Genomic DNA, 16,412 nt, shown 5'->3' on the forward strand with positions numbered 1-16,412 from the left:
GGTGGTGGTGGGGAACTGAGAAGGGGATTTTTTCTGTCAAACAGGGTAAGGAAGGGGAAGGGAAAGGCGTGACAGTATGCGACTTGGTTTTTTTTTAAGCAAAACAACGTCGTTTTGCGCTGACGTTAGCATGACGTCAGCGGTTGTGTGAGATGTTGTGCTTGAGAGGTTGTGTGAGTAGCATTTTCGAAACGGAATAGTGGACTAAAAGTAAGAGTGGAAAGATATTTAAGGGAAAGTCCATTAGAGCAACTCCAAAGGTGATGGAAAACAAGTTTTTGGTTCTAATTTGAAACCATTTATAGAACTTCATGCTCCAATGGGGTGCCATTTTTTTTCTAAAATGGCACAAATGCAAAATTGATTACAAATATGGATCCTCTCCACCTCGCCAATCACAACTGAAATCTACCAGAACATGGACGATCAGAGCTACTTAATGTCGCTGAAAAATGGTCGGAATTTGCAAACCTTGCCGCAATGTGCAAAACATCGCCGAGAGAGAGATGTACCTATGCTTATTGTTGCCTGCGGTTGTTCGACTTGGAGTCATATAGGGCTCGCTGGTTTTGAATTTTATCAATTGGTGATGATCGCCGACGATGTGTTGATGATTGACGATGACAATGGACAGAGAAGAGGAAGGGGTTGCAGATGATGGGGTTGGGGTTGTGGCGGGGTGTGGGTGAATGTTTGAATGGAAATATGAAACTGAGAGAACTGTTATGGGTATCGAATGTACGGATGGATTCATATATGTGACCCACTGTGTAGAGAAAAAGAAAGTGGATGTATTATATAAGAAAACACGAGTAAATACTATGTAACTTGAGGTTAATCTCAGCCACGTAATTAGGCTAAGAGTTGAGCTGGTCCGTTGACATGAGTCGTTGCACCAACACATGGGTCACACATGACAGATTTGTTCTGTTCATTTTTTTGAATTACACATGGGTCACACATGACAGATCTGTTCTGTTCATTTTTTTGAAATTTTTTTTTTATGGAACTGGGTAAAAAATGAACTCAAAATAATATTGGTAAGTGCTTAATCCTTGCATCCAATTTTTTGTTCAAAAAAAAATAGAGAGAGACATGTTTTTGAAACAAGAATTGAATGTCTAAATTAAGTACTTACCGATATTATTGACCCAATTCCACAAAATATTTTTTTCTAAAATAATGAATAGATCAGAGTCAGACCCGTAGGTGGGTCTCACGGACCCATATGTATGTGATCGGTACATATGGGCACCCATACAGTTTTCGTAAAACTGATTTGAACCCTAAACAATTTAGATGTATAAGGTATTTTCGTGCGGATCAAAAAAAAGAAGAAGGTATTTTCGTAGTTTTCTTATTTCGGTTCGGATCAGATAATAGCTAAACCATAACCGAACCGATACTCGATCGGTTTTCCATTGCCTTTACCATAATCATACACATGGGAAAAAAATCGGTTACGGTTCGGAAAAAATAAAATAATTTGGTTCAGGTATCCATTTGTTCGGTATATATTGTCATTCTCAGTGAGCGAGTAAATGCGGGAGCGTGAGCGAGAATGTGAAAGCGTTTTTCAAAGCCTTTGAAACAACAAAAAAACATAAGTACGAAAATTAAAAATGAGAGTGCAAATTGATGATTGGGTACGTGAGCCCCCCGTTTATAATTGCAACAAAGCAAAATTTTCCACGGAAAAAAGAAAACACAGCGAATTTCCTTCCCCTCACGCCCAAACCTATTTCCTCCTTTTATCTTCTCGGTCGAAAATTTCTTTCCTTCCAAAACTATCTGTCATTACTGATTACTCTACAAGCTCTCTCACAGAAGAAGTTAATATGAAGACAGAGATTCACTGAAATGGGTATGTTTATTCCAACACAATTTCTGTTACATTGATTTTGAGTTTTCATTGCCCTTATTATTTTTGCCTTTTTGGTACTTTGATTTGGGATTTTTCATTATCAGTCCTGTGTTCTTTTTGCGTGAGTGTGTGTAACTCTCAATATCCTGTGTTTGGGTATATGTTGAAGGCAAATCTTTGTATCTAGCCTTCATTGGGAGGTTTTTGGAGCTTTAAGGTTCAATATAAATTCTTTGTTGTTTTGCCTCATTTCGTTTTAGTTTTTTTGCTGTGAATTATGAAAAACTTGTGTATTTACAGTGCTTGTCCTTCTATTATCCTAATCTGCAGTTGGAAAAATAGGATGGGGACGTTACTATTTTGTAGTATTTGGAACTTTACTTTACTTTACTTTTTTTTTTGCATTTGGACTTCTCTTATTGCATTTGGAATTCCATGTTTGGAGACGTTTTCAGTGACAGGGAGTTATAGGATGAGAGAAAGGGAAGTATTTTTCTGGTTTCTTTGGTTTGGTTTAATGGTAGGGCCTAGAGGCGGCAAATGGGCGGGTTGATGCAATTCTCGGGTTAGATGTGGGTCATGAATGAATGGGTTAGATATGGGCGGGTTGAATACAACTCCATTAAACCCATGAACTCGTTTTGGACCCAATGAAACTCATGCCTCCGCAACCTTTTGCTTACGACCCAATGAACCTGTGCTCCAACCCATTAATAACCCATTTAAGACCCTCGTAAACCCATTTATATAAATGGGTTGGTTTGGGGTAACCTAAGTAGAAACCTTATCATATATGGGCGGCTTTGGGTGGGTTGTAATTGGGCAGAATGGGCGGTTAATGGGTTTGGGTTAAGATTGCCACCTATAGTGGGGCCCAAGGAGCTTAGGTGGTGGTGCCACCTACGTATGTTGTACATGTGGTTGTAAAGATGGGAGTGATAATAGACTTTCCCTATCTTGAATTGAAACAAACTCCCCCTGCTGTTAGGGAATTTACACAACTATTGATAGACCTTATGATCAATGTGAGGAGATATGAAGTTTAGAGTCAACTCCCATCCTTTCTTATAATAATACAACAAAAATCTTCTCGTCCACTGACTTAAGATTCATTATTTCTCGAATAAATTTGTAGTTTAAATGTCTCTTACTAATCTAATTCCATCAATCTTATACTACATAATAAATTGATCAAATCGGCATCGTTAATTCTAATATATATACTTTTTGATCTGTAATTCTAATAGTAAATTGTTTCCTTCTTTCGACAGTCTGTCTATATAACCTTCCTTGCAATTCAACATTTGTCCATAACAAAATATATGAGAATATTGGGTCACAATCCAATGTCCAAAGCAATAGCCTCAACCCATCTTCCTCAAACATTCCAAAACTTTAATGAAATGGGTTCGTGGCGAAACGTTATCTAGCTCTTTAATATTCTCATTTCCCAGCTTGATTTCATACTCTTTGTAAAGCGAAGTTCCACATCTCTTTGGTACCAAAGTAATATGAAGAATATAAGCGTGATGGCACCCTCACTTCAATAGCTAGTTTTTGGGGTTGAGTTCTACCCAAGACCGTGTAACATGATATCAAAGCTGGGTATGCCAAGGATGGGTAGGGTGCGTGTCCCTGGCCTGCACGCGGCAAGTGCTACCGAGTGAGTTCGATAGGCGTGAGGGAGGGTGTGAAGTGAAGTCCCACATCGCTTAGGTACCAAAGTAATATGAAGAATATAAGCGTGAAGGCACCCTTATTTCAATAACTAGCTTTTGGGTTGTGTTCTACCCAAGACCATGTAACACTCTCCTCATGCATAGATGGATCCGGTAACTACACAACTAACAGTATATATCAAGCAAATCTCAACACAGATACATACGTGTTTTATAGTTCCTCTATTGGTGAAAATCCTAACAATGTTAAAATGCAATTGTGCTTTGCAGAGGAGATTGATTATTGACCTCTAGAATTGTCGTACCAGCGTGGATCAATTCAATCTTGCATTGAGAACCTTAATGAACAGACTCATTAGCCAAGCAGTGTCCGGTTGGACCCTTCGGAAGTTTGCAATGGGAAACAAGACCGGTCTGGATTTCCAGACAATATATGGGCTAATGCAATGCACACCTGGTTTGTCTGAACAGGATTGTAGTGATTGCCTTGAGAAGATTATGACTAATATTTGCATTGTTTTGGCGGGAAGTATGGCGGGCAGATTGTTACCAGCTGTTATTTGAACTTTGAGAATCGACCTTTCTTTGAAGAAGTTCAAGTCAATGCATTACCAGGTACAACATATCTTCTTCCTTCGATCATTTTCTAAACAGTAGTATCGAGTTGATTGTGGTGGTGTAGGATTATTAGTAGGAGTGTTGATGAACAATAAGTATAGGGAATCGGGTGTCGCGGTCTTGAATTCTTTTGAAATCACTTACCAAAAGAAACTTTAGACACAGGCGGAACAATATATGAATCAAAGTAGAGGGGAGCAGAATCATGAGAGAGAAATTTCGTACGAGGACTTTTAAAAAGTAAATCAAGTCCTTTGAATGTTTGTATAATGATTTTCATAAATTGAAGAATTAATCACGAGATATTGCTACTATCATCGAATAACTTGTATTGGTATCATCCAATAGTATCATTCACTAATCACTATATTTAGTGTGCTCCAAGTAAAGATTGATCATACCTTCAGTTACGATTAAGGTTTATGGTTTTTCTGAATTGAATAGAATTTCGTTGACTATACTTAATTCCTTTTGCGTGAGGTTGGGGATCCCTCTGGCCCCACAATAGGTCTGCCATTCGCTTTAGAGCATCAACCACAATGGTTGAGTATTGTTCGTATATCAGTTCATGAATCAACTTGGAACCAATACACACAAAACATGTAATATTCTGTATCACCAAAATCACTAGATTTAACAATATCAAATAACTGCACAACGCACACAAAATAAAAAAAATTGCCCCGTATGATTGTTATGATCTTCATGGACCTAACTTTATAGTTTCCAAATTGCGACATATGTCCCATATATCACAAGTTATTTAAAAGAAGGTCTAGTATATATTGCCTTGTACATCAAATTGGGCCATCTTGAGTTTTAATTGCTCTGACATGCAGAGTAGCCAACGTTTATCCAAAGTTTAGATTTACTTCTACTACGGCCATGATTAGAAGTCTGTAATCAATTGAAATTGGAGATGTTAGGGGTGTTGGTTTTCATTTATTTTTTTACTTTCATTTGAAAAAAGACATTTTTAACAAACAACGTACAATGCAGGTTTTTGTCAGACTATATGGAGGCTGATTTTAGGACTATGGTTTTATTTAAAATTGCATCATACTCCCACCATTATTATTGAACTTTCTAAATAGCAGACCTAAAAGCCAATGGGAGAAGATGATAAAGTTCGGAGTCAACTACTCATTCAATTAGTTAGATCCATCATTCCTCCAAGTACATTTTAAATTGAATGCTTCCTATTAATCTAACTCCATCAATCTTATACTAGTTAAGTTGCTCCATTAGGCATCTTTATTTCCAAGGTTTCCTTATTTCAAAAATCTGTCCATATGGCTTCCTTGCAATTCCACATTTCTCCTTAACAACATTGGTTTAGATTCCAATATCACAAAGCAATAGCCTCAATCCTTTTTCCTCAAACAATTTTGTAAGTTAAATTTCTTGGGTTCATGGAGACACCTTGTCTTCGTCTTTCACATTCTCATAGTAACTACACAACTAATAGTATTTATTAGACAAACCTCAATACCCTCCTAGCCTCTCTTTCCTCAAACACTGATAGCTACGGGTTTATAGTTCCTCATAGGGTGAAGTTCTTGCAAGATTTAATGCTATTGCGCGCTTTGTAGAGGAGACGTTGACGTCGACACTTGTCGTGGTTATATCGGTAACTCCACTAGTAAGCTCACAGAGGGTTGTCCTAATAGTGATAAGGCCATCGTATGGTACGACTTACGTATGTTGTGATACTCGATCAAGTCTATTATTGGCAAAATATCAATTTATCCCATGTCCTATCTTAGGAGCACCCAACATGCATCGATTGTGGATCAATTTAATCATGCTTTGGGCACCTTGTTGGACAGACTTAGTAGCCAAGCGGCATCTGATGGGACTCATCGAAAGGCTGCGAAGGGATACTTGTCTGGATTTTCAAACTATATACGGTGTGATGCAGTGCATGCTTAATTTGCCCAAACAATAATGTAGCAATTTCGTTGAGGAAGTTATAGCTGAAAATTACACCTAGCTGTAATTTTTGATATGAGAAAAAACTTATCTTTGGTGAGATTCCGGTTGTTGCCACACCAGGTATAGAATAATCTTTTTCCTTGGGATTATGGTTTTAAATAGCACTGTTGTGGGTATGTAAATGTGATTATCACTGTGTCAGGTTATTAGGAGTGTTGAACTCTGCGCATAGGAAATCGGGTGCTTTGAGTGTGAAAATTTTCAAAATCACTACAATCAGAAACAATGTTCTAAAAGTCGCTAGGCACAAGTCGGGCGGTCGGCCACCTTCGGGCGATTAATTGAATTAATTGGCGATTAATCGATGCATATTAATTAGTAATCGGCGATTAATCGTTAGTCGAACCTAATCGGATAGGCCCCGCTAGCGATTAATTTCTTGATTTAGAACACTGGTCAGAAAGTATGAGTCAACTGTAATGGTCAGCACCGGTCATAAACCATTTCGTGAATTATATACAAACCAATAGGTACAACATGTAATGTCTAGTCCCTCCATTCCATCCGGATGTAATGGTATCAAATAGCGACATTCAACAAAATATGAAAATTTCCTCGCCACGAGGGATACGATATTTAGGGACCTAATTTTACTATTTCCAAGTTGCTATGTCCTGCAAAAATTTCATTGAATGAAAGTACAGTGCATTTCTTTACTTGTATACAAAATTGGGCCATCTTTTGCCGCACTGATCGTCTAATAACATCGCGCAACATGTTTCTGACCTAGATTGCGAAACCCCTTGTGAGTTCTAGAGAAGTACATGCTTATTTAGTCTCACTCAAGCTCAATTGTTCATCAACTTGATTATAGTTTTGGGGTCCGAACCATTTAACCCCAGCCTCAAGTCACATGAGGCCTCCCCTGCATTGTGTCCCTTGAAGCCTTTGCTTTAATGACCCTTGTTCCTCTTTATTCTATAAACTACTATAAAAGTGGGTGTGTAGTGAGGCAAATGTGACAGTGTGAGTGTTTGAATATATAAAAGACCTTCTGGAACCGCAGGACCCTTCCAATAGTTCGGGCTAGCCCAGCTTCTTTTCTTCTGTTTGTCCAATAGGATCAATTGTTGGTCGATCCTCACTTCTGCTCTCCTCTTTACTTGCTGGTTAACGCCTTGGCCTTTATATAACTCAATGTGTTGTGGCGAGGTGAGTGAAAACATAGAGAGAGCTAGAGCTAAGAGAGAAGGTCATTGAGTGTATAGCACCTCCAAATATTAATAAATGGAGTTTTTATTTTTCTATGTGGAGCGGGTATTCCAGTCAAACAATATAAATACTTGTCTCTATCTTGTGTGCTTTTGTGACTCCCCCTATCCACCCCACATACAGTGCCTTCATCCCTCCCTTATGCTTTGTTTGGAAAATGTGGAAAGGAAGGGAAACAGAGAGAAAGTTTAATTTTTTCTCTTCCCTTGTTTGGCTTGAGAGAAGAGAAGAGAAAATGGCAAAACACCGTTCTAGGAATAGTAAAATTTTCTCCTTTCTTTTCTAACATTTTCTTTCTTAATTATTTTCCATTATCATCCCTCACTGTCCACAAGTTCCAAACAAAGCATTAGTTTTTTCCCCGGCCTTGGAGTTTTTCACGTTTACCTGTGTTATACATGCATTTTGTTATTAGTTTTGTTCATGCATAATCAAAGAAACTAGGTTAACAAGATCAAATTAATTTCGATTAATTATTGTTAAGTTAATCTACGTGATAGCAAAAAGGCGATCCTTTGCAAAATTTCGAATATGTTAGAGGATTTATAACCATGCATCGTCGTCAAATGACTTGTGACAGAGGGCTTGTTGAGGTGAGGGAGCCGACCGGCGGAAGGGTCCCCTATTATATCAAAATGAATCTACTAAAATAACATGCTTTAACAACAATAGGTGCCATTTCGTTGATTAATTGAGTCTGAAGACTTTGGTGTTGTGGGTTTTCATTTATTTTTGCAAAATTTGAAAAGGACATTTTGGATTAAAAAAATCAACAAAAAATGATGCAGGATTTCATTTTTGGTGTTAGCTTTTGTTGCTTATAAATTTAAAGTTGCAGAAAACACCCACCACTATTATTGAATTTTGGAAACTACAGACCATAGGTCTATGTGATGAGATGTCAAGTTTAGAGTCAACTCTCTCTCGTTTGTGTTAAGATTCATTATTCCTCCAATGGCCAGTTTTTACTTTGAATGCTTCCTTATAATTCCATCAATCTTTAATCTTATACTACATAATTTGATCCTAAGCATCTTTATTTCTTAGGTTTTCTTTATTTTGACAATCTGTCCATATGGCTTCCTTGTCATTCAACACTTCTCCATAAACCTTTTCAAAACTTAAATGAAATGGGTTCATGGAGAAACCTAGTCTTACTCTCTCATATTCTCATAAACGTTGTTGGTCTCAGCATTTCCCAGCCTGATTTCCTGTTCTTTGACTGTTTTCCGGGATTTGGTAACTACACAACTAACAATTCATATCAGACAAACCTCAACACCCTCCTATCCTCTCTTTCCTCAAACACTGATAGCTATGGGTTTTACAGTTCTTCCTTGGGCGAAAATCCTGACAGAGTTAGCGCAATTGTGCTTTGCAGAGGAGATGCTGACCTCGACACTTGTCGTGGTTGTATCAATAACTCCACGAGTTATATCACACAAGTTTGTCCCAATAGCAAGATGGCCATTGGATGGTACGACTTATGTATGGTACGATACTCGAACGAGTCCATTAATGGCACAACATCAACTGATCCCACACGGTTAATTGGAAGCACCCAACAAGCTCCGAACGTGACTCAATACAATCAAGCTTTGAGCACCTTGTTTCAGAGACTCATTAGCGAAGGGGCTTCCGGGGGGACACGTAAAAAGTTTGCAACGGGAATAGAGACCGGTCTGGATTTCCTAACTGTAAATGGACTTATGCAGTGCACGCCTGATTTATCTGAACAGGATTGTAGTAATTGCCTTGAGATAATTTTGGCTGATATTCCGAGCTATATTAGAGGGAGCGAAGGCGGGAGGATTCTTACACCCAGCTGTAATTTGCAGTTCGACAAATTTTTTTTTTTTAGGGAGATTCAAGTTGATTCACCCCCTCCCGTTGATTCACCCCCTTCCGTTGATTCACCCCCTCCAGTAGATTCAACCCCAGGTATAAGATAATCTTTTTCCTCCGATCATGGTTTTTAATAGCAGTATCAAGGCCTAAGGTAGTTTAAGGGGAATCGGGTGGCGCAGTTGTGATCAAATTTTTTAAGCTTCAGAGGACCGAGTCCACCGCGTGATTGAGTATCGATGGTAAACTAGTTCGTCAATCAAATACGCAGAACATGTAATGCTCAATCTCACCACATTATCCAGATGTAACATTGCCAAATATCGACGTAAAAAAATAAAATAATGCCCCGTACGACCGATTCGATCTTTAGGAACCTAATTTTATTGTTTCCAAGTTGCTATATCCTACCCAAAAAGAAAAATTAATTAAAAGAAGGTCTAGCATATTGCCTTACATGTATGACGAGTTGGGCCATCTTGGGCTCCAATTGCCGAGATTTATCTCAAGTTTGTCGCAGCAGATTTACAACGCAATTCATTTGTCTACAAAACAGCATATCTACATGCACTTTGTTACAACCATGGCAAAAATGGAAATTTCATGAATTTCTGGTTTTCGCAGGAATAGATGTCACTAGAAGTCGAACAGTCATTTTTATTGTTGTTTCAACCGTTACTTCTGTGATAGCACTCATTGTTTTCACGATGTTGATATATTTGTGGAAGTGGAAGCAGAGGATGCCAAAGGATGAAGTCCATGGTAAGTCTAATTTGGTGTCTCTAGACCTTTATGAATTTCTTATCCCATTGCAGCAGTGATTATTATTTTTTTAGTTTACTGCATATGAGCAAATCTAATCGTTGCTATATTGGCCTTCAAAGTCATAGTTTAGGAGGCTTCGGTACAATTCATGTCCACAAGTGGGTCAAAATGTCTTCTTCTTTTTTTGTTGTCAAATTTGACAATAACTTTGATTTTGTCAAATATGACATACTGATCCAAATAAATGAGGTGGGTTCAATGCATTAGTCTGGATTTAATATGGTGCCAAAACAATTCCAAACCGGAGCAACAACATTGCTATCTCACAAGTTTGACTTCAGAAAGACAAAAAAAATTGAAGAAGTTACCACAAAATTACTTGAATATCATCTTAATTATTTCTTTTTTGTAAGTTCAGTTTCTGAAGCTGGGGATAGAATTAGCACCGTGGAATCCTTGCAGTACAGCTTTCATACCATTAGCATTGCAACAGATAACTTCTGTGATGACAATAAAATTGGAAGAGGTGGATTCGGTGCCGTTTACAAGGTAATTGAACATTCGCATATAAAGAGAATATGTCCCTTCTGTTAAGAAAGAAAAGCTAAAATTCTTCTAGCTGAAGCTGGTTTTATCCTAGTGTTTCACCAAGATTTCCAACTGCGGTCCCGTATATTACATTTTGCTTCTTCCTCAGAGAATGATGATCAAATGATTCCCTATCAGGGTCCTTGCGAATCGAATCATCCATATATAATATAAAAGAAGGCACCTCTGGACATTTGTTTCTTTAAATTCCACTACGGTTTCCATAGATATTTTACAACTAGAATAGTTCTGTTGTACTTTCAGGGTAGACTTCAGAACGGACAAGAAATAGCTGTGAAGAGGCTGTCTATGGATTCCGGACAAGGAGAAGTAGAGTTTAAGAATGAGGCTAGGCTAGTGGCCAAGCTTAACCACAGGAATTTGGTTAAGCTCTTTGGTTTTTGCTTGGAAGGCAAAGAAAGGCTTCTCATCTATGAGTTTGTGACCAATTCCAGCCTTGATCAATCCATATTTGGTAATGTTTGTGAGAAATGATACTCCATCCATCCCTTGTTGTTTGTCCTTTTTTGAAGTCTGTCATGTTTTGAATGAAAAAGTAAACCACTTCCGCGCATTAATTTATAATATGTTTTGCTGCAACTTAAAAACTAATTGAGATATGCAAAAAGTTAAGGAATTATATGCAAAAGTTTCTTCATATTTTTACCCCAAAAAAAAAAATGGCGCAAATTTCCAATAAAGGACAGAGAGAATACGACAGAGGTAGTATTTACTAATTTTCATCTCATTGTTCTTTAGATAAATGAGAATCGGTGTCATGCAACGGTGCGACATGTAAGCATAAGTTGATGATGCACTTGCCAATCTCATCGCCTGTTAATAACATTACCCCTCCGTCTCTACCTGTTTGTCTTCTGTCATGTCATTGAATCTGGTCCATAAATAATTAATTACACAAAAAAGACTCAACTACTTCTTGACATGTAGACAACATTTTCAAAACATGTAATCCGAAATATATTAGACAACATAGATAATTCTGTATCTGTGCATACTCGAAAAAAGAGAAACAAATGAGGACAGAGGGAGTAGCATAATATCGTCCTTTATTTATGTTCTTTCTTGCATTATTACACTGCCCTTAGTTGTAATTAAGCCATACATATATACACATTTGTAGATCCCATTAAGCGCACACAGTTGGATTGGGATAGACGCTACAAGATCGTAGGAGGCATTGCTCGCGGACTCTTATATCTGCATGAAGATTCACGACTTAGGATCATCCATCGTGATCTCAAAGCTAGCAACGTACTGTTAGATGCAGAAATGAACCCGAAAATATCAGATTTCGGCATGGCAAGATTGTTTGTTCTTGATGAAACTGAAGGGAATACAAATCGAATCGTGGGGACCTAGTAAGTTTTGTTTCTACTCACCCCCACAATTGTTATCAACATAACTGGTTGAAAACCTATTGTTCATTTCCAAATTGTTTTGGCAAGCTTTTTAAAATTCTTCAAAACAACTTGGTACCAAATTTCCTTTGAATAAGATCAATTTTAAGAAGCCAAACTAGGTGCTTTAGAGAATTTGAACATATTACTTTCTTATCTTACTTACAAGTGCATTAATAATTACAGTGGGTATATGGCTCCAGAGTATGCAATGCACGGCCAATTCTCAGTTAAGTCAGATGTCTTTAGCTTTGGCGTATTAGTTCTGGAAATCGTGACTGGTCAGAAGAACAGCTGTTTCCAGAATGGAGAGAATGTAGAGGACCTTTTAAGCTATGTAAGTATGATCGAATCTCCCTAAAAAATCACTAGTTACATTGGATAAATGGAGGATTTTGGACTTCCCATCTTCTTGAATTGGAAAATAGTGTTATCTATCCCATCTTTGAGGCGAGTCGTTTTCCTAAAGACAGTAGTTGCCCCCACTAGATGGTCTGTTGGGTTATAGCAAATCCGACTTCCAGATACAACAAATCCCGAACTCAAAGTTATTCCTGTGTGCATTTGCACAGACGAAGACATAGAATATCCACTAGATCGACAAAGGTAAAAGAACCAAGTTTTATATTCTATTTCTACAAAATAACAAAATATAGGTATACTTAAAATTCTAGAAAGAATGTGTAGAGAGAGCAATTCAATCTGGAATTTTAAGGTGTGTTGAATGAATCTACTAAGGGTCTATTTATAGACTTATGAAAGGTCATGTCTTTAGTGGACACACAACAAGAATGATCATGCCTTTTGAAGACACTTATTAGGAAGAATCAAGCCTTTTAAATGCAAGTAATTAGGCAAGATCAGGCCTCTTGTCGGCACACCATGTTTCACATCTCTTCCCAAAAGACACTTTCCTTCCGCATCAACAGTTTCCAATTCAATGGGTGTTATAACTATTCAAATAAAGTACAACTCAGGTGAAAAAGTGTTGCAACCTTTCACAAAAACCTCTCTCAAGTCTCAATATCTTTTCAAAAATCCCAAACGATCGAAAACCCATTTATCGTTTTGAAAATCTATCTTAGCGGGGTCATATAGGGCATATGAGGGTTCTTTTTCCCTCGCTGTTTCAATGGCTTTCAAGCTGTAATTTCGTTGTAGTCTCTCTCAAAGAACCTTTAATACGAAAGAACCGAAGAAAGAATTGCCTGTATAAAAAACGACAAACTCAAAGAACCTCTAATATGAAAGAACCAAAGAAAGAATTGCCTTGATAGAGGAAGACATGCTCAAAGAACCTAATATGGATTGGTCATTTAGCTAGCCTCTCCTTTCTTTATATATTTCAACAAGATTCCTTGTGCTCCTTTCAAGTTTCAATTGGTTATTTTGCCAGCGAATTCTCCATTGGATTTTCTCTCCCAATGTGAACTATTCTGCCACTCTTTGTTGGGAAATGCTATTTAAGGTACACCACCTTATAGTGTGCCCACTTCATTTTCTTTGGTTAATTTTCTGCTTTCGCCATTGCGGAAGATTGGATGTACCCATAATGCCTGATACTGACTACTGGCTCAATAACTTGTTGGAACCTATTAAGCTCAAGTTACTAGTAGTACCTAACATGGTTATATCCCGGATCATCCATGCAGATTTTATGTGAGACGGGTGTTACAAACTGACCAGATTTACATCCATGCAGATTTTATGTGAGACGGGTGTTACAAACTGACCAGATTTACGCCCTCTCATCTTCACAAGGTTTGAGTCACCATGATGTTGCCCGCATCTTTTTCTGTAGTAGTCAAAATGTTCACCACTGCCCAACCTGGTTCTGTATCCTAGACTTACTTTTGTGGCTGGGCTACTAAACTTTCTGGAGCCCACAAGGTCGTATACACAGTTACTCTGCTCCCCCTCTATAAACGCCCCATGTATATATGCATATATTTATGTATATATGTATATGTATGTAATATGTATATCATTGACGCAATATTTTGGAGGAGTCTATCAACGTTGCTCGAAATGTTTATGCGCAAGCTATTAGTAACATTACGTGGTTGATTTTCTTTTAAAAAATCACTCATGTAGACTTTTGTGTGATAATGAGTTACAATACCAAAAAAACAAATCCCATGAAATTTTACATGTCAAGAAGCTTTTTAGTCATTACACATGCTGAACAATTGCAGGCTTGGAAATGTTGGATAGAAGGGCATGGCGCAAACCTCATAGACCCAACATTGAGTACTAATTCGAGCTCTATTTGCGAGATAATGAGATGTATCCACATTGGGCTGCTATGTGTTCAGGAAAACATAGCCGATAGACCAACCATGGCTTCAGTTGTTATGATGGTCAAGAGTTCCTCCCTCACTCTTCCCATGCCTTCGGAACCAGCATTTTTTATACGTAGTAGTGTTGGTCCACAACAGCTAGTTCTAGGGGAGTGTTATTCTACAGTAATGGAGTCCAACCATTCAAAACCTAAATCCGCATGCATGTCTGTAGATGACGCCTCGATTACTGAGTTACATCCTCGTTGATTTCTGACAATGAAAGGTCAGTGATAATCGTCATATCGGCATCATTTTTCTTGTTTGCTATTCTTTTTTGGCTTGTTTTTTATTTTTACTTTTTATGGAGAATCATGGGCTATGGTCCACATCTTTGACCATTTTTGTAATAACAAACCATACATGACGCGCTTTGACGTTCTAGGTAATTTTTAGGTCTGGACCAATAAAAAGAAATTGTAAGTCGTTTTTAGGGGTTCTGAGGCTAGAGAAGAAAGAAGAACATGAAAATGGAGAAGATCTATCAACAATCCATGGTTTCGACCTTCAATCTCGTGAAGATCCTCTCCGTCATGAGCAGGCGATCTCTTCAGCTAGGGTAACGAGAATGCCTCTCCAAGTATTATAATTGTATAGTTTTCTATTGTTGTTCGTTCAACATTGTTTGTTTAACTTTGGATGGTTCATAGTTTATGAAAGTTACTATTTTTTCCAATCTTCATATCGTGTTTGTATTCATGACATCAAGCATCATTATACAATAATGTTCAAGGCTTCAAGATAGATTCTGAGATGGACTATAAGACGTTAGACGGATCGTTCCATCGAATGATTCTTACTCTGAGATGGGGCAAATCAGTGAGACAATCCACACTATGTTGTGATAGTATTTACGGAGAATGAGTCTTGTACTCTTGTGAATCTTCTTGGCGATTCTCGTTTGGGATCGTTTCCCTAAAGGTGGCCTGTTCTCTGTTTTGAATGGTAACCCTAGGTTTCATCACATTCGTACTGTGGGGGAGGTTGAATCAAAACCCTACTCTTTCTGTCTTGTTTTCGTAACCCTTTTATTGCCTTCTAGTTAATCTAGTGCAAAGAATTGAAGCTCAAACTTCCATTCATTCTCCAAATTAAACTAGAAGTACATTGAATTTACAACAATTTTTTTTTATCTCAGGCTTAATCACTATTCTTCAGGAAATTAGTTAATTACATGTTTTGTAGATATTTTGTTGGTACGACAACGATAGACCAATAACTACACCAAAATATATGTAATCTTTCTATGATTCACACTGTGCACTGTAGCTTTCTCCGTCTTGTTTATGAGATACTCTCTCCGTTTCTTTTTAAGTGTTCAACTTTGTAATTCCAACTTATTAAAAAGACATCATCATTATAACTTTCACATTAATTTTTACCTCCATTTTTTCTTCTTACCCTCTATAAAAACACATCATCACATTTTTACTTACTAACTTTTTAAAATGGAATATACTTTTAGGGGCAAAATGAAAAATTTATCAACTTTTCTCTCATTAATTTTACAAAATAGACAATTATTAAGGAACAGTCCAAAATGAAATATTGAATTCTAAAAAAGGGACGGAGAGAATATTGATTTAGCTTAATATACCACGCTGAATTATATTTTTTGTAAACTATTAAAGTAAAAGTCAACTCGATATTGGATGTGTTCATATGAAAATTTATTCTGATTGATGTTGAAGTTATATTCTGCAATATATCGCTTACGTTGTCTCTGTTGATTTTATTCTAGTGCAGATCAAAAAGTCACATCAGCTTACACTTCTCAACTTCAGATGTATTGCACAAAATCCCAGGATGGAGTCCTGAAATTTTGTGAAATACCTAATAAGGTGTTGACATCGTGGAGCTAAATGTTACAAGTACGCAGACCGAAGGACTGACCCCGTTTGATAACAGTGATAGATGGATAAGATTCGTAAGGAGATGATATTAGGATTGAGATTGGTAATGAGATGAGATAGATGGATGTGATTCGTAAGGAGATGAGATTAGGATTGTGATTGGTAATGAGATGAGATTGGTAATGAGAAGAGGTTGGTAATGAGTATGTTTGTTTAGGATGTGACTAGATGATAGA

At 37.5% G+C, this 16,412-nt stretch overlaps 1 protein-coding gene across 4 annotated transcripts; it reads left to right on the top strand.

Moving 5' to 3' along the window:
* Positions 1 to 1,671: 1,671 nt before the first annotated feature.
* LOC131311281 (cysteine-rich receptor-like protein kinase 10) lies at positions 1,672 to 16,206 on the top strand. Of its 4 annotated transcripts, XM_058338683.1 has the most exons (9): positions 1,672 to 1,864; positions 3,814 to 4,158; positions 9,838 to 9,975; positions 10,397 to 10,527; positions 10,831 to 11,041; positions 11,708 to 11,945; positions 12,171 to 12,321; positions 14,180 to 14,549; positions 16,070 to 16,202. In XM_058338683.1, the coding sequence occupies exons 3-8, from the start codon at positions 9,921 to 9,923 to the stop codon at positions 14,531 to 14,533; spliced, it is 1,140 nt and encodes a 379-aa protein (XP_058194666.1). In that variant the 5' UTR covers positions 1,672 to 1,864; positions 3,814 to 4,158; positions 9,838 to 9,920; the 3' UTR covers positions 14,534 to 14,549; positions 16,070 to 16,202. The 4 variants fall into 4 exon arrangements, with proteins under 4 accessions (XP_058194666.1, XP_058194644.1, XP_058194649.1 ...); XM_058338661.1 differs by lacking the exons at positions 1,672 to 1,864; positions 3,814 to 4,158 and adding an exon at positions 8,378 to 9,309 and having other exon boundaries at positions 16,070 to 16,206; XM_058338666.1 differs by lacking the exons at positions 1,672 to 1,864; positions 3,814 to 4,158 and adding an exon at positions 8,378 to 9,309 and having other exon boundaries at positions 16,065 to 16,167.
* Positions 16,207 to 16,412: the final 206 nt, after the last annotated feature.

Source organism: Rhododendron vialii, chromosome 2a (assembly GCF_030253575.1).
Source record: "Rhododendron vialii isolate Sample 1 chromosome 2a, ASM3025357v1".
NCBI lineage: Eukaryota > Viridiplantae > Streptophyta > Magnoliopsida > Ericales > Ericaceae > Rhododendron > Rhododendron vialii.

What these genes read in the sequence shown, in the direction of transcription:
- LOC131311281 (XM_058338661.1), top strand. Translation starts at nt 8,499, where the DNA reads ATGGGTTCATGGAGAAACCTAGTCTTACTCTCTCATATTCTCATAAAC. An exon ending in GCCAAAGGATGAAGTCCATG is followed by an intron (nt 9,976 to 10,396) that starts GTAAGTCTAATT and finishes TTGTAAGTTCAG; the next exon opens with TTTCTGAAGCTGGGGATAGA. An exon ending in GATTCGGTGCCGTTTACAAG is followed by an intron (nt 10,528 to 10,830) that starts GTAATTGAACAT and finishes TTGTACTTTCAG; the next exon opens with GGTAGACTTCAGAACGGACA.